At 45.0% G+C, this 19170-nt stretch overlaps 1 protein-coding gene across 5 annotated transcripts in view; it reads right to left on the reverse strand.

Annotated features, from left to right (window-relative positions):
- Positions 1–19170, reverse strand: part of ltbp1 (latent transforming growth factor beta binding protein 1) — a 371964-nt gene that overhangs the window by 267167 nt on the left and 85627 nt on the right. For all 5 annotated transcript variants that reach the window (XM_060831324.1, XM_060831322.1, XM_060831326.1 and 2 more), the window contains exon 5: positions 13203–13370. In XM_060831324.1, the coding sequence (XP_060687307.1) occupies positions 13203–13370 (168 nt within the window). The remainder of the gene's footprint in view (positions 1–13202; positions 13371–19170) is intronic.

Below are 19170 nucleotides of genomic sequence, written 5' to 3' on the forward strand. Positions count from 1 at the left end.
AGTCCAGAGGGGCAAACAGCAAAGTGCCATTGAGATCCCAACCAGGTCAGTGATGATCTTATCAAATGGCACAACAGGTTCAAAGGACTGAATGGTCTACAACCATTCCTAAGTCACAAAGACAGCATGAATTTAATGACAGAGGGGTTGGTTAGCTGGACAGCCATTCTGTGATACAGACTGATGCCAAAGGCATGACTTCAATTCCTTCATTAGCTGAGGTTACTATGATGGATCCACCGAATTCAAACTCTCCCCTTGCCTGAGGTTGAACCACCACCAGTCATTGCTCTCTCTCTCTCTCTCTCTCTTTCTCTCTAAGGAGGGGGCAGGCCTGTGGTCAAGTAGGGTTATGGTAACTATGCTTTAGCTTTAACAACACTCAACACTGGGGTCGAGATTAGAGTAGTGCTGGAAGAGCACAGCAGTTCAAGCAGCATCCGAGGAGCAGGAATATCGATGTTTCGGGCAAGAGCCCTTTATCAGGAATACAGGCAGTGAGCCTGAAGGATGAAGAGATAAGTTAGAGGAGGGTGGGGGTGGGGAGAAAGTAGCATAGAGTACAATAGGTGAGTGGGAGAGGGGATGAAGGTGATAGGTCGGGGGGGGGGGTGGAGTGGATAGGTTCCTATCTTCTTGTCCACCTATCCACTCCACCCTCGCCCCCCCCACCCGACCTATCACCTTCATCCACTCCCCCACTCACCTATTGTACTCTATGCTACTTTCTTCCCACCCCCATCCTCCTCTAACTTATCTTTCCACCCTTCAGGCTCTCTGCCTGTATGCCTGATGAAGGGCTTTTGCCCGAAACGTCAATTTTCCTGCTCCTTGGATGCTGCCTGAACTGTTGTGCTTTTCTAGCACCACTCCAATCTAGACTCTGGTTTCCAGCATCTGCAGTCATTGTTTTTACCTAACACGCAACACTGGTTAGCATTGAACCAGCCTTTGAGAGTATTCGCGTTTCACAATCCGCCATGATGGGATTCAAGCCCATGCTCCAGAACATCACCCAAGGTTCTGCATTGTCACTCCATTGACATTGCCACAATGTAACCACCTCCCATTAGCTTTAAATCTTCAAAGTGACCACTGTAGACCACAACCATAAACTTGATGAAAGAGATGCGATTGAGCGTGAAGCAGAGAATAGGATTGCTCCTCTCTGCCCCACATTAAAACCATGGGGCACTGTCAGGCAGTGGGCAATGCCCACTGAGCACACACGGAATGCACCTGCGCCCCACCGTCCCCACCCCAACATTGGCACATTGATCCTTGTCCAAACATCACTCTGCATGCTCCCAATTACTCTGAACCATTATTCTCAAACACAATTACAGATCGTAAAAGAAATGCAAGCGTAGCTGAATAAAATAATTCCAGCACTATCTATGGTACAATGTTCAGTGAATGGCAAGGAGATTGGGTCCACTTAGTAGGTTAGGGGTTCAAAAGTCTTGCTGCAAAGATTGTTTGCAGTAGTTAGAATACCACAGGAAATGGGGTTAATAGATGGTTTGCAATGTGTGAGAATAGTGCAAGGAATCAACTAATGAGTGAAACGGCCTTTACACATTCCATCATTCCAGTATTTTCATCAATCCTCAGAAAACAGGAAAAAATTGGACCAATATTTTAAAATTGCACTCTGTGAGTATGAAGCAATTAAACTCCCTATTTCTCACTAAGTAATCGTCAGTTCGATTCTCAGTTATTCAGGTTACATTCTGTACTTTCTATTTTCTAAGCTTATATGGGCAAAAAGAACCTACCTCCGAGCCAAAGAAAAACATTCCAACTCTCGGAATAATAACTGAGGAGAGTAAGGTGCTGCAGTCTGAATCAACCCTTTGTTTGTAATTTACTCTAAAAAACTGTTTTTTTTCCAATAAATGTTAAGAATTGTCAAGCACCCAAAGCTTAGTCATGTACAAAGGAATTTCCTCTGGTGTCCAAGGCTGTCTGCACACACTTGTACTGTAGCTCTGGCCCAAATACACATACAGGACACGGGCAGTTTTATTTTAATCAGGGGTCCAGTGGTGTCACAAATTATTCCCGCATTTACAAGGATGTTGAAGGATTTGAGCTATGGGGTGAGGCTGACTAGGCTGGGGCTGTTTTCCCTGGAGCGTCGGAGGCTGAGGGGTGACCTTATAGAGGTTTATAAAATCATGAGGAGCATGGATAGGATAAATAGACAAGTCTTTTCCCTGGGGAGGGGGAGTCCAGAACTAGAGGGCATAGGTTTAGGGTGAGAGGGGAAAGATATAAAAGGTACCAGAGGGTGGTGCGTGTATGGAATGAGCTGCCAGTGGAAGCAATGAAGGCTGGTACAAGTATAGCATTTAAAAAGCATCTGGATGGGTAAATGAATAGGAAGGGTTTGGAGGAATGTGGCTGGGTGCTGGCAGATGGGACTAGATTGGGTTGGGATACCTGGTCAGCATTGACAAGTTTGACTGAAGGGTCTGTTTCCGTGCTGTACATCTCTATGACTTTATAATACACAAAAAAAAATGTTTGTGACAGAACTTGGTCAATGAGGGGCAAGACATCAATGTATTGGCAATGCAAATGTTTAAAACAAAACAGTTTGGGAAGTTATCAGCACAGTAAGATGGGGTTGTGATCAAGTTTTGTTGACTTTGGTGAAGAAAGAAAAATGTCCTTTTCTCGACCGACCCACATTTTCCATGTGACTGTCTTCATTTGAGCAACTGTGCAAGTTAGACCAGCTCTGGTTGCCCATGCATATGACTGAGTAGTTTGCAAGGCCATTTCAGCATGAACTACATCACTGTGCATCTAGAGTCACACATAAGCCAGAGCAAATAAGGATGGGAGGTTCTTTCCTTGCTTCAGAGGTGTGTAATAATATTCCTAAGCAGGTTGATTAGGAAAACAGATTGAATAAAAACATTACGTTTTTTGTAAAATTATAATGCAGTCCCAGGGATAGGTCTGCCGCTCGGTCTGTCCTGGACTGGGACTAGCCTTTGTATGCTATGAGTAGTGGCTTTATTTTGGTGTTCAACAATGAACAGTGTTCCTTTCCAGTCAGGCTTCCTGAGTTATTACAATGGGGTTAGATCAGACTGTACCATTAAGAGATTAAATGAATCTGGGAGAACTATTCTCTTGTTCCGCATATTGTTTTTTTCTTACTGGCCAATAAAACATAGGGTTTGCTAAAAATGACTTGGTTTTGCAGCTAAGTGCAATTATAGTGATGATGAGGGAGTTAATCGTATTATGCAATTGAGCACATCTCACTTAATATAATAACATTAAAACCTAGTTAAAATATGAGATTCAGTTACTGTCCTTTGCATGATTAAAACAAGTCACCGTTAACTATTAACATCTAATTTTGGCAAATTGGAATAATTGGGCCACTGTAATAAGATGCAAGTCACATCTACCAAATCAGTCTGCCAATTTGCAAAGGTTATGGTTCCACTCCATTTCATTTGTTCTGATTAATGACATACCTTCGAGTGGAAAAATGCTTGGCTTAGATTCCATCCTCAACTGTCTGTACATTAACCAAACTCATTCTGCAGCCTGTACCCAGGTGACTCTATTGTTGTTCCAAACCTCAGCACTAACTCACCTGAAAATGCTGAGCCTTCAGTTACCATGCGGTTGAGGTACTGTTTTAGAATGGCTTCTGTGCTTTAAGTAAGAAAGTGGGATGTACATTTCAACCTGTTTGCAAAAATCACATTGCAGCTTTTCACTGTATCAGGAGCAGGCCATTCAGCCCCTTGAGCCTAATCCGCCTGTTCAGATGGTTGATCTGTAACTGATTTTGTTCAACCAGCTTCGGCCCTATAACCTCTAATATCCTTGTCTGATGGAAGTTCATCAGTTTGGACATTTCCAATTAACGTCCAACCTACACAGCTTTCAATTTTTGAAGGGATCCAAGATGGTTTGGGATTGGCACATCTCTTTCTGTGAAGAAGTGTTCCTGTCATCACTCACGTAGAGATCTCATTTTAACTTCTGCCCTCTTGTCCCACAACAGAAGAAAGACATTCTCTCTCTCCATTACCTAATTATTATCTAACTCCTTTAATCACTGCAAACACCTCAATTGGATATCCCAGTCCAGGGGTCAAGACACTAGCACTGCACCACAAGAGGGCCCCAATTTTTTTTAACCTATTTTTCTAAATAGCCTCTTCAAGACGTTATTACATAGTTCTGGAGCAGGTGGGACTTGAACCCAGGCTAGCTTGCTCAGAGGCAGGGCCACAACCACTGCAACACAAGAGGGCCACAATTTTTAAAAAATATTTTCTCTAATCAATGCTATTTCACAGCTCTGGAGCAGGTGAGATTTAAACCTAACCCTCCTGGTTTGGGGTAGGAACATCACCGCTGTGCCAAAAGAGGATAACAATTTTTTAACCTATTTTTGTAATCAGTCCTGGAGCAGGTAGGATTTGAACCTGGGTGTTCTGGTCCAAGGGGTAGGGACACTATCACTGCACCGCAAGAGGGTCCTGGGTCTGCTTTATTTTCTAATCAACCTGTACAGCGATATTATTACACACCTTTGGAGCAGGGAAGGAGACCCCCATCTTTACCTGCTCTGGCTTACGCATGACTCCAGACCCACAACTCTGAAATGGCCACGTAAGTCATTCAGTTGTATCCATGGCCAACCAGAGATGCTTCACCTTCCACAAGTGAATTAAAGAAACCTTATTTGTAACTCCATCAGCAAACTGATAGTCTTCCCATGCCTCTCAACATTCAAAAGGAAATGTTCTTCCTTTTTCCTCTACCTTTAATAAAATTCTCCTCAATTCTATAAACTTGGCATCGTGACTGAGAGCTCAAAACCTTACAAACAATGGTCTCAATCCAAACTCTAGATGAGAACTTATCACAAAGTTCCGACACATGACAGCAGAAGACCCAAACTGTCCCGTTACCGCCTTCTCCAATGTGTAAGGAATTTTCTGGCTATCGGTTTTCTAACTCAGCAATGCGAGTCACATGACAGCACTAAAGGAGTTTGACAGTTTCCTACAAATCTTTCTTGAAATCTAATTAAACGAATAAACAGATAAAGGATTAATATGTCCTTTGTCTTATTTTTCCAGTCTCAACAAGGCATGAGAAGGTCATTATTTTTATGCCAAACTGATGCTTACAGCACTGCAGCCAGCAAACAGAAGAGCAGTTATAACATAGATCAGCCAAGCTACATTCCAACTTTTTTGCCACACTTTCAGACAGATCCCTTAAATAGGAGGCTTATAGTTTAGTGGGCGTGACATTAGCAACAGGACATAGCAGAGACCAGCAGTGGCTCAGAGAAGAGCTGACTTCTCTACCTGATTAGGCAAACCGTGAGGACTGCTGGAAATCGGAGTCTAGATTAGAGTGGGGCAGGAAAAGCTCAGCAGGTCAGGTAGCATCCGAGGAGCAGGAAAATCGACATTTCGGGCAAAAGCCCTTCATCAGGAATGCCGATAAATGGATTCAGATTGCATGTTGCTGGATGAACTGAAGAAACTAGGCTACTGACAATGAAATGGTGCTGATTTTATTTTAAGGATCTTCACTTGTACTAAATGTCTAGCAACAGAAACACTCTCTGGATAATGGTGGGCTAACTCAGTGTCAGATTCTCCTCCGAGGGCAGATCACAGTGAAACAGAGTCAATAGACAATAGACACTAGACAATAGGTGCAGGAGTAGGCCATTCAGCCCTTCGAGCCTGCACCGCCATTCAATATGATCATGGCTGATCATTCCTAATCAGTATCCGCTTCCTGCCTTATCTCCATAACCCTTGATTCCACTATCTTTGAGAGCTCTATCCAACTCTTTCCTAAATGAATCCAGAGACTGGGCCTCCACTGTCCTCTGGGGCAGAGCATTCCACACAGCCACCACTCTCTGGGTGAAGAAGTTTCTCCTCATCTCTGTCCTAAATGGTCTACCCCGTATTTTTAAGCTGTGTCCTCTGGTTCGGCACCCACCCATCAGTGGAAACATGTTTCCTGCTGCCAGAGTGTCCAATCCTTTCATAATCTTATACGTCTCAATCAGATCCCCTCTCAGTCTTCTAAACTCAAGGGTATACAAGCCCAGTAGCTTCAGTCTTTCAGTGTAAGGTAATCCCTCCATTCCAGGAATTGACCTCGTGAACCTACGCTGCACTCCCTCAATAGCCAGAATGTCTTTCCTCAAATTTGGCGACCAGAACTGCACACAGTACTCCAGGTGTGATCGCACCAGGGCCCTGTACAGCTGCAGAAGCACCTCTTTGCTTCTATACTCAATCCCTCTTGTTATGAAGGCCAGCATGCTATTAGCCTTCTTCACTACCTGCTGTACCTGCATGCTTGAATGGGCACTGACATTATTTCATACCCCAACGTCAATTCGGCTTTTCTCAAACAAAACTTGTGGTCTCACGGGTCTTCCGCACCTCATCCCCACTGAAGGTCCCTCGTCAAGTATCGATAGGGTTTTTCCTCCATTGCTCCGTATCGACAAGGCTCCTGCCAGGTGACTGATGCACATATCACATTTAGATTAGATTAGATTACTTACAGTGTGGAAACAGGCCCTTCGGCCCAACAAGTCCACACCGACCCGCCACCCACCCATACCCCTACATTTACCCCTTACCTAACACTACGGGCAATTTAGCATGGCCAATTCACCTGACCCGCACATCTTTGGACTGTGGGAGGAAACCGGAGCACCCGGAGGAAACCCACGCAGACACGGGGAGAACGTGCAAACTCCACACAGTCAGTCGCCTGAGGTGGGAATTGAACCCAGGTCCCTGGCGCTGTGAGGCAGCAGTGCTAACCACTGTACCACATTTAGTCAGGCATCAACAAGAAAAGGAGAACCAATGTCAAAGCATAGCTTTGGCTTGGCTCACGCGCTCTCGCCTTGGAGTCAGAAGGTCATGAGGGTTAAGCCCTGACCACAGCGTTGATACTGACACAAACACATTAGAACTGCACATGTCCCATGTTATTGCAGCTGCCGGCTTTCAAATGAATTCCTGAACTGAGGCCCAGTCTGCATCTTAAGGTGGACACAGTAGACCCCAAAACAGTCGGCAAAAGAAAAAGGGGACTGCCCACAATGTTCTGGCCTCAAATCTCCCCTCACAAATGCCCTGTCCCTCACCCGAAAACAGATTAGTCAATCATTTCTCCACTCCTTCTGAGGCAATGCATTCCTGAAATAATTCACAAGCTTGAAAACACTTTAAGATATTTGAAGAATGCGAAAAGTGCAGGTTTGCTTCTCTCCAAATATCATTTCACTATTGCAAGTGTGCTGTGAGAGAAAAATACTCAATAGACGAGGAGAGAAAACAAATTGGCAGATCCATTCTGCTTCATTTTAATTAATCTGTGGCTATGACACCACCTCCAGTGGGACTTGAACCCGGACCTGTTGTCTCAGAGTCATGGACACTACACTCTGCCACAAAAACCCGAGGCTATTAATCCGTCCTGTGAAATAGAACCACGTACATTAACACATCGCCGATGTCATTCAGTAAAGAATTTAACAGAAGCCACTCCCTCTGCTGACTAGGAAGAGCTCATACCATTGCAATGGCTGTGATGTAAAAAAGGAAAGTAATATCCCACCTTATCCCTGCTTCGCAAAATAATTATGATGCAGAAGGAGGCCATTCATCCCATCATGTCTGTGTCAGGATGTAATACAACAGGGGAAGAGGTTTGAAACATTCATAAAGCATGAGTAAAAGTCTTGAAGTCCCTCGGGGGTTCTCCCTGGTGGCTGCTGTATCTCAATTCCCCTCCCACTCCCCTAAGAACATGCAAACCCTGGGCCTTCTTCACCGCCAGGTCCAAGCCATTCGCTAACTGGAGGAAGAATGTCTCATCTTCCCCCTCAGGACTCTACAACCATACGGCATCAACATCAGTTTCCAAATCTCCCCTCCCCCACCTCATCCCTGATGCAGCCCTGCAACTTGATCCCTCCCAATTGACCCGTCCCACCCATCAATCTTCCTTCCCACTTATCTGCTCCATCCTCCCCACCCACCTATCATAGTTACGCCCCACCCCCCACATCCACCTATCGCCATCCCAGCTACATCGCCCCCAGCCCCACCCCTACTTCCTATTGATCTCTCATGCAATTTATGTCTCAGTATTTAATAAGTCCCACTGAAAATCTTGTCAGCAGAGTGTACCTTACAGTGAGGCACCATTCCAATGCATTAGATATCAATCAGGTTTTTAGCTCAAATATTTAACAGTGGATAAATTCTTCTTACTTTGCTGCACCTTATGAAAGGAGAAAGGGTGCTTTTGGTTGAGGGATCGTGTACTTGGATCATGTCCATCATTAATCACACCACCGTCACTTGCTCACTTAACTATGACCACTTTTCAGAAAATGGAGCACAAGTCATTCAGAGATGGAACATAATCCAACTCATTGATAAGAATGGAATTCACTCATTCACCCTTTGGACTAAATCGCTTCTATCCTCAGAGACATATTCTCTATATCCTATGATATACATAAATAATTATATCCTTGGATAAAAGACAAGGGATGGTGGGGGGGGGGGGGGGGGGGCGCGAGCAGTGGTGTTATGGTAAAGTCGCTGACCTAGCAACCCAGAACCCCAGGCTAATATTGTGAGGACATGGGTTTCCCCTCTGCTGTGGCAGACAGCAAAATTTGAACTCAAATCTGAAATTAAAATCTGGCATAACAGAACCCATCAGGTTCACTAATGTACTTCCGGGAAAGGAAATCTACCATCTTTACCCGGTCTGGCCTACATGTCCCGAGACACTACAGCAATACGGTTCAATTCAATTAAGTCTGGCCAATAAATACTGGCCAAGCCAGCAACATGCACATCGTCTGAACATTTTTTTTTAAAACAGTATTTTATTGATATTTCTTCCAATTGTTTTTGGAAATGGTTTTGTTGTCATCTTAATAGCACAGTAAAAATGTCCAGCTTTTTTTTTAACTTTTAGACCACAAATGTGCTTTATCTCTAGAGGTTAACTGCCAGCCCATAAGGTGAGAGACAATTCTCTGACAACTAAAGATTCTTAAGAGCTTTATTCACAAAAGAAATAAGAACTGAATCAGGCCATTCACCCCCTTGGGCCTGCTGTCCCATTCATTAAGATCATGGCTCATCTGATTGTGGCATCAACTCCACTTTCCTGTCTATTTGCAGAGCACTTAACTCTCTTGTTGATAAAAAATCTCTCAATAGAATCAATGTCGCAGCCTGTGTCGAAGGAAGAGAATTTGAATGACAAATAGCCCACTGAGAAAAAAAAACAAAACCCTACTCATTTCAGTCTTAAGCACTTAATTCTAGACTTTCCCACAAGCTGAACCATCACCCTCTCAGCGCCCATCCTGAGAAGTCACCTCAGAATCTTACATGTTTGATAAAATCACCTCTCTTTCTAAACGCCAGTAGAATCCTAGAATAGATGAATGGATCTCACAAACTATCCACAATCTGGTACTAACTGGCCAGAGGAAGATGTAGGAGAAGCCATTTTCACTTCCGACAGAGGTGGACAATAGAGGAGTCAATAGAATGCTTCACGCCCTGCCTGCTCCAAAGTCAACCCATCCAACACTACCCATTCCACACCCTGTGTGCCTCACATACACCACACACCCTGCATTCCACTGTCCACCCACATTGTCATGGGTGCACCTCCAGCTCAAGCATGCGTGTGCAACAGCCATACTTAATCCTTTCCCCCTTCTGTTTTCCACATGCAAAATGGGTGCACTGGGAGTGAGAGTCCTTTGGGATGAACGGAACAGTTCAGGAGACTGAGCCAGTCATTCCCATGGATGCAATCCCCGGGGTACATCTTTACACAGTGAACGCTGCACTGTGTTCCTTGGTGCTGGTTGGCTGAAGGCCAGGCCCCAGACTGGCTTGAGCTGATGTTTTAATGTTGAAGGTGATGCTAACTCATAAAGAGGTGACTGATCCCACCAGCAATGTCTGCTGTCGATCGGAATTCTGTAGACAGGTGCGGTGCCTGCTGTGCGGGGTCTGTACACTTATATCACCTGAAAACCTCCAAAGTTACATTTCCCTTCAGTCAACTGTTAACAAGGGGAACATTCATTTCAGTTGTCTTTCCCTTTCTGTCTATTTTCTGTCCATATTATAACAACAATGCCGCTCACCCCTGACACAGACACGGTTCTCATTTCTTACAGGCTCTCACATGTGCCGAGGTGTTTATTTTTCAAGGTTTCTCGCACTATTTAGTTTTTTGGCTCCCAATTTCAGAGCAGCTACAAATTCACTCAGGGAAAGATACTGGAGTAATGAGAGGATGAGTAACACACAGGCAGCGCTGGAGCCACCCAAGGGGGTCAAAACATGGAAGCAAACTGGCACAGGCAATTGTTTAGGAGCTTCCTTTTTTTTGACCCCTCCGTAACCCAGTCCTCCTTAACATGAACAGCAACAAACTACATCTCGAGATAACACACTGTAGTATGTAATAATATGGATATTATTGGGACATATGGATACAAAACAACATTATATTTCATCCAGGATATTTGCCCAGACCTGTTACTTTATCAATCACAGAATTATACAAAAACAGTCATTTGAGCTATCCATTAGTCTCATGCTTTTACCTTTTTAAGTGTTTGATCAATTGCCCTTTGAAAATTATTATTCAATCTGCTTCCACTGCACTTTCAGTGCATTTCAGGTCAATACAGCCCACTCCATCAAATGTTATTTTATCCTCATGCAGCTTCTGATGTTTTTGCCAACTGCTTTACATCAGCTAAAGCCCCAGCTGTTGAGTACCATGTCCAATTCCGGTCACAGTGCTTTTGGCCAAAGCCCTAGACGATGCAGAGATTTACTCAACTGCTACCAAGAATATATTGGACTTCAGTGCTGAGGAGGAACTGGGCTTGTTCCTCTGACAGTAACGATGATTAAGACAAGATTTAACTGGGTGTTCAACACCTTGAATGATTTTTTTGTGGAGTACAGAGTAAACTGTGTCCGACGCAAGAAAATCAGTAACCAGCCGTATGGTAACTGGCCAAGGAAGCAGGAGTGAGATGAGGACTTTTATTTTAACACAACAAGTTGCTCTGACTTGGAAAGTGGAAGCACACGAAACATAAAATAAAATAATTAAAAATGATGTCACGATTGGCAGGGTTATAGGGAAAGGACAGAGCAGTGGGACCAATCAGACAGCTCTTTCAATGACCCAGCACGGGAGCAATGGGCAGGATGGCCTCTTTCTCTGCTCTACCATTCTATAATGACAGGTAAAGGCTTCTTTGTGGAACTCTGTAAAAAGGCACTTCAGAAAACAGGACAGACAAGGGGTGAAGCCAAGAAAAGCCTTCCCCTCTGCACCTTCACTCCAGACAAACAGAGGTTGATTTAATAGTCCCATTTAGAAAAATGTTGAGTTGGAGGTGCAAAGTAACCTCAGGATAATGTCAAGTACTTCCAAGTATTAAAAACCTACAAAAACCTTCACGGGAGTCTCTACCAGACTGTACCAAACAGCTGACCAGCACGAGAACTCCAAATTACCCTGCTGTGGTGCCTGGGTAACGTTAAAACCTTCAGGAGAAAATCTGAGACAAGGGGCTGAAGTAACAGCAATGACATTTACATGTACTATTGCACTACCCACCTACTACAAATATCCTTTAAATAGGTGGCAATTAATGACATCAGAAAGGCTCTTGTGACACTACGTTAGCAGCCCATGGATTCATAGAATCGTACAATCACACAGTACAGGAGGGGCCCATCAGGTATGGACTGCCATAAGGCACTACTACCCCATACTAGTCCCACTTTCCTGCACAAGAACCACAGCCTCGAATGTTCTGAGACTTACAGATGTTGATCCAAATGCTTTTTGAAAGGTTGTGAGGGTTTCTCCCCTCCCAGGCAGTGCATTCAGACCCCCACCAGCCTTTGGATGAAAACATTTTTCCTCCAAACCTCCTGCCTTCCATTTTAAAATTCTATTGGAAGGTCCTTATCCAATCCCACCTGCCGTGGAAATGTGTCCTTACAGGTTGATAAAAATATATAAATGGAAATTTTTCCACGTATGGAGTCAGCTATTACGAGGGGGCATAGCTTTAAATTAAGGGGTGGTAGGTATAGGACAGATGTTAGGGGTAGATTCTTTACTCTGCGAGTCGTGACTTCATGGAATGCCCTGCCAGTAGCAGTGATGGACTCTCCCTCTTTATGGGCATTTAAACGGGCATTGGATAGGCATATGGAGGATAGTGGGCTAGTGTAGGTTAGGTTGGGCTTGGATCGGCGCAACATCGAGGGCCAAAGGGCATGTACTGCGCTGTATTTTTCTATGTTCTATGAAATCAGACAGAGTTGATTAGGTATTCTCTCAATACTCAGGATGTTATAAACCCTTTGCAACCTACCATTTAACAATGAGTGTGCAACAACTTCAGCTAAAAACAATATTGAAAAACAAGCAACCCAGGTTATGATCAGAACACAGCAAATCCCCATGAAAATGAACATTTCTAATGGACACCTTTGCTTACAGGGAATACTTGTTCAGTAGTTAATTCAGTCTTTGGACAAACTTTCATTAAAATGTTTGAAAGACTGAGAAGCTGATGGAGTCTTTCCATAGTCTCTGATCATTCACCAGCGAGTAGCATTTTTACTGACAATCTGGGTGTCAAGTGCCTTCAGCTGCAGTTACTTCGGATGAGGGCGGTTTGGGGACAATTAAAATTCACAAAACAGCTGCACCAAGCATTCAAACACCGAACTCACAGGGAAAAAGAGAAAATGCTTTACAGAGGAACCAAACTGCAGGGACAGTAATTTAAAACAAGCTGATGAGGAAATGCCAAACACTTTGATCAGGGAGAACTTGAGACTGCTCTGGTAACATGGAGACAAAGTCACAGTGTTGGTGAACTGCTATTAACAGTGAAAAGTTAAATCTGAGCTCCCATTAACTTTTGGATCCATCTCTGGATGCAGTGTTCCTGCATTGACTACAGCCCCTGATTTCAGGACCAAAGTCCAAACCCAATGTCCCCCTCCTGACTGTCCTGGTATTCATGCAGATCATTGAGAGAGAGAGAAAAAGCCCCATATGTTACTCACCCACACGGAAGTTCTGCGCTGTCAGAGTGTCAGCAGCATGCCCGTTCTCGCTGATGAGGGTGGTGGTGTTGCCCTGTTGGCAGCTGTTATGGCACTTGCCTTTGATGCAGGTCACTTTGCAGATGGTGGGGGTGAAGACCACCTTGATGCGGCCGGTGTGGTTTCCGACTGAGAGCGAGGGCACAATGAAGGAGAAAAACAGAGAGATCAACTTGATATCCATCGGTTTCGCCTGATGAAGGGCAAGGGAGAGGAGGGTGGGAAGAGGTGTCTTTTTCGGGGAGGTGGGGGAAGAGTGGGAGGATTTGGAGAGGAAGGGGGAGAAGGCTTGTAAAACCTTTCCACTGTCCAGACACCTTTCTGAACCGGGAGAGGCAAGTCCGGCAGAGAGAGAGAGCGCTCCGGGGATGCAACTTTTTGAAGTTAACGTAGCACGACAGGATTAGGAATTATAGAGCTGAGCTTTATTTTGACTCAGATAAAGGGCATGACAGGCGAGAGGCGGCTTGAAAAGTCAGGCTGTGCACTTAACACAGAGCAAACACTTGCTTTCACCCGCATATTTCAACTGCTTCGGTTTGGTCGACATTGAGTCATTTGCAGCTCACCGCTGGAAATGTTTTAGGCATGCCGCATGTCTGAAAACATCTGTTTCAAATATCTGGCACTCGGCTGCAGTGTTATCAAACTCCCTGACGCTGCTGCTTGGCCGATTCCTCCGCCAAATGTTGGCACGGCCTCTTGCCCCAGCTCCTCGCACTGGACTCTCAGACCGAAGCCACCAACATCCCGCGACACAGAAGACAAAATAACAACCAAAACCCAAACAACAACAACAAAAAACAAAAAAACACGCGCTCACCGGCAAATTCGGAGCTGAGTAACTCACTTCAAGATGGTCCGAAGACAGGATTTCCAAGAAAGGGCAAAACTGCGCCTTGTGCTCATTTTAAAACGATGCATGATTCAACCTGATTTCACGTGCAAACTATTTCACTCCTTTCTCTTGCATTTTTTTATGATTAACATTGCCAAATTCACACTTGTGTTCAGGACTTTTTCGGCCAAATGGGAGCGAACAGCTTTATCCCCTCGGTGACTTTATCCCTGGGGAGTCAGCAGACAGCAACATCCAGTTCTATGATGCACTTTGATGCATTTCCACACTATCCTGTGCTTCCATTTCTCTGGATCATTCAGAGAACCCAATTCAGAAGGACAGGCCATTAACCAGGGGTCTAAGAAGTGTGCATGTGTGTCTGTGTCTTTGTGTGTGTGATGTGTGGGTGCATGGTCTGTGTGTGTGTGTGTGTGTGTCCGTGTGTGTATGGGTGTGTGTGTCAGTATGTGTGTGTTTGTGAGTGTGTGCGCGTGGTGTATGCATGTGATGAAAGCGAGAGAATCCACATTTAACTGAATAAACACCGAAAAGACTGCAGATGCTGGAAATCAGAAACAAAAACAGAAATTGCTGGAAAAGCTCTGGCAGCATCTGTGGAGAGAAAGCAGAGTTAATGTTTTGGGTTCAGTGACCTTTCCTCGGAATGTAATCTGTGTGTGGTTTCCTGTCAGTTCAAGACTGTGAGTGAATGTTTTGTTGCAAATCAGACAGCACAGTTTCTGAGGAAAACCGTGTAAGAAGATGCACATGACAGACTGGGGAGTTTGAATGCCTTACCAGTGGATTATCTGTGGCTCAGTATGACACACGTTTACAGCTAAATAACAAAACTTAGCTGGAAAATCTGGCAAGCAGCAAATCACAGTGGGATGCAGCAGTACAGAAGTGAGGAGAGGCTGGGGGAGGGGGGAGTGCTGAGAGACAGGAGATTGAAGATTGAGCCATCACTGGGAGCAGGGTGGAATTATAAACAGACCGCTACCAGTGTGGCACCCTCTCTGTGTCATTGTACAAGGAAAGCTGTCAGATAATCATGTTCCTCAGAAGTAATTTGACAACCTTGCTGTAGCATCAGTTGTGATTGTACAGTTCACTCAGGGAGTCTGAGTTGCTATGGTGACATTCACTTCAAACACGCATATCTGGGGCGATGGGCAACAATGATCTTTCTAACATGTGGCTGACCAGGAATCTCTCCCATTCTCTCACCTGCCAGATATTGGAACGGCTATCTCAAACTGTTTGGCCATGTCATCAACTCACATTGAAACCAACAGTCGGAAAGTGGCCCAGTACTTTCTTTGACCAGTAAATCCTGAGGTGACACTCATAAAACCTGGATCTCCTGATTGAAAGGCCACACAGCATGCATCATGACCTCAACGGGAGAGGGATTGCGCTCTGTCTGTTTCAGAAAGACAGAAGCTCAGACACAAGGGGAAGGTATAGGGGCAACTCTCAGAATTTTCACAACCTACAGTTATCTGCAGGCCCAGATCAGAAACTTGAAAGTGCAGCCAACCACTTCCTCACCATCAGCCTTGAATGGACAGAAAAACCACAGACACACACAGAGTACATTCACATTTTCAACTGTGAGCCCGAGAGGGCAAAGTTGGAAGATTAGCGACGAGAGTTCTAAGGGAACACAGTAAATTTTCAGCAAAGTAGATTAGTCTGATTGCATCGTGCTGCTTGAGCAGGTTGGAAATTAGTGCATGGGGTTTAATACCTTGCAACTGATGTACAAGTGGTTTAGTGCCAGAGCTGTCCTGTGACTCGCATAAATGCAGGGTCATGACCCTGTCCTGAAACTTGGGCACATAGCAAAAGCTGGCAGTTTGGTGTCTGGCTGGGGGAGCCTTGCTTTGTTGGAGCTGCTGCTGGTGTTCATTGTAACATTAAAGGCTTTTTCAGACTAATGTAAAACATCCCACAGGACCATTCAAGGAAGAGCTGGGGAATCCCCGAAGTATTATTTAAACAATGCACCTAAAACAGATTATGTCGTCATATACCTCATTGCTCCAGGTGCCATTTGCTACACCAATAATTCCCTTTCAGAACAGTGACTGCACCTCAAATGTATTTCTTTGGCTGTGAAGTGCATTGGGGTATCTGGAGGATGTGAACTGCACTATATAAATGCAAGTGTGTTCTTTCAAAGCCTGTGTGCCTGACAGAAGGTAGATGCATCAGCAAATTCACCACACAAGTAGCTGAGTGTATAAGGTAGACCCACACTGTGTGGAGAGAGGCAAACCAGCAGTATACCTGTCTCAGCTGCACACAGTCAGTGCAAAACCCACACATTATTCCACTAACCTGGGAAGCTTGAACATGGAGTAACATGCAGGGCACACACAGAGTGACACACAGACACAAAGTAACACACAGCACACACAGCGACATGCAGGACATAGAGTGACACACAGGGCACACATAGAGCAACATGCAGGACGCAGAGTAACACACAGGACACAGAGCAACACGCAGAGCACAAAGTAACACGTAGGGCACACACAGAGCAACACGCAGGACATACACAGAGCAACAGGCAGGGCACAGAGTAACATGCAGAGCACACGCAGAGCAACACACAGGGCACAGGGTAACATGCAGGGCGCACACAAAGCAACAGACAGGGCACATGCAGAGCAACACGGAGGGCACACACAGAGTGATACACAGGGCACAGAATAACACGCAGGGCGCACACAAAACAACACGCAGAATACAGACTATCATGCAGGACACAGAATAACATGCAGGGGGCACAGAGCAATACGCCGGACACAGAGTAACATGCAGAGCACACACAGAGTAACATGCAGGACCCAGACAGCAACATGCAGGGCATGGAAAGCAACGCACAACACACACTGTAATACACCAGATATGCAGGACACAGAGTAATACACAGGAAACTGAGCAGGACACAGAGTAACACACATGATAGACAGAACAGGATATGCCCAAATGACGCGCACAGCAACACGCAGGATACAGAGAGCAAATGGGACTTGGGGTGAACACCGGCAGTGATTTTAGAAACGTTACTGATACCTGTAAGTTTACATTGCCACTGACTGCTGAGAAATGTCAGGACTGAATTTGCAGCTGTCACTCAAACCACACAGCATGTGAGCTCAGCTTTGTAATGTGCCCTGATATTAGACCATTTTAAACAAGAAGAAGGGTTAACTGACAGAAATGCAGGCATATGACATCCCCTAAATCAACATGACTTAGACAGCTGGTCTGATCATTAACATCATTCTGTTATATCATTGGGAGCTTGTTGTGTATATAGTGGCTCCTTATGTCCTACATTACAATAGCCTCTACACTGAACATACTTTGTGTATATCCTACAAAGTGCTTTGTAACATCCTGAGGGAGCTCTACAAATGCAAATCTTGTGTTATTTCCTTCCACTCACTGCCACTGATGTATAATGACATTTAAAAAGTTTCTCTCTAAGGGTTCTGGGTCTGGGTGGGGTGGTGAGGACTCGATGAGCCAAATAGCCTGCCTCCAAACTGTAAGGGATTCTATGATTATTCAACTGACTCCGTCCACATGGAAACTTGGAACAATGGATTTAGACCTTCACCTGAGTCCAAGGTACCAACTCAAACCCACTCCAGGTGGGATTGAGGACTCAGAGAGGGAGACGATTGGGAAACCTGCTGACATTCTAACCATGGAGCCTCAGTTCAAGGCAGCACAGAGGGAGGAGAAGGGAAGCAAGCGGCAGGATCAGCTTCGGGAAGGGGACAAGCATGGGGAGAGGCCATGGAAGGAAACGGCTCAACTTTTACTGTGGAACAAACTGAAGATGGAATTCTCCATGGCAATGTTTGACTGCCCCCAAAACGCCCCACTACATTGAAACGAATATCTTTGGCACCCGAAGCTCCGTAAACATCTCAGGCACTCCTGGGAAACAGGTGATGGCATGGTAGATGTTTGAGACCCACTCCTGAACTGCTCAGCTTCTTCACCGGATTGAACCAATTGTCAGCAGAGGAGCAGCCAAGAATCAGTACACCACAAAGAGAGTGTTCATCAGTCCTTACAGAGTTAGCTAGTCTTCCCGAGTTGTTCCACACATGAACAGTTAGGGCTTCTTGTTTTCCATAACCATCCCTTCATTTCTTTCCAAGTGTGTTTGAGTGTCTGTCACTTTACTCCCCACCCACCCACCCACCCAGCATTCATTTTGCAGCAAGCACGCATTAAAGAGGGCGGGCAAGGGACAGTATGGAACAAGGCACAACAAAGGGATCTTGGTGCACTGTGCATTCCAAACTAATGAACAGTGAAGGCGGAGCAGACGCTGAAAGCCCGAGTCTTCTCACAAACAAGACAATTGATGTCAAGGTCCAGAGATACTTTGGTGGAGAGTTTACGCCAAAGTGCAATAAACAGCAGAGCCCAGGTGGAAATCTGAGTATATAACTTACAGCAAGAGCAAAGTTAAAGATCACACAGCACCCGGTTATAGTCCAACAGATTTAATTGGAAGCACTAGCTTTCGGAGCGACGCTCTTTCATCAGGTGGTCGTGACAACCATTTGGTGAAGGAGCAGCACTCTGAAAGCTAGTGCTTCCAAATAAACTTATTGGACTATAACCTAGTGTTGTGTGATTTTTAACTTTGTATACCCCAGTCCGACACTGGCATCATGACAGCAATAGCAACACACACATCTACAACATCTCTTCAATGTAGCAGAAAACTCCTGAAGGTCAGCACACAAAACCTGACTCCAGGGCACATATTAGGACAAGTGAAGGAAAGCGTGGTCAAAGAGGTAGTTTTAAGGAACATCTTAAAAGGAGGAGGGAAGGGTGAGGAAGTGGGTGTGTTTTCGGGACAGAACTTTCAGACTTCAAAGTTAGGCAGTTGAAGGCACAACCACCGATGGTGCTGCCATTAAAATCAGGGATGCTCAAGAGCTCAGAATTGGAGGAAGGTTAAAAACTTAGGAGGGATGTAGGACTGGAGGGCATACAGAGATGAGAGATGCCCACAGTGGGATCTGAAGACAAGGAGAATTT

This window comes from Hemiscyllium ocellatum, chromosome 10 (genome assembly GCF_020745735.1).
Source record: "Hemiscyllium ocellatum isolate sHemOce1 chromosome 10, sHemOce1.pat.X.cur, whole genome shotgun sequence".
NCBI classification, from domain to species: Eukaryota; Metazoa; Chordata; class Chondrichthyes; order Orectolobiformes; family Hemiscylliidae; genus Hemiscyllium; species Hemiscyllium ocellatum.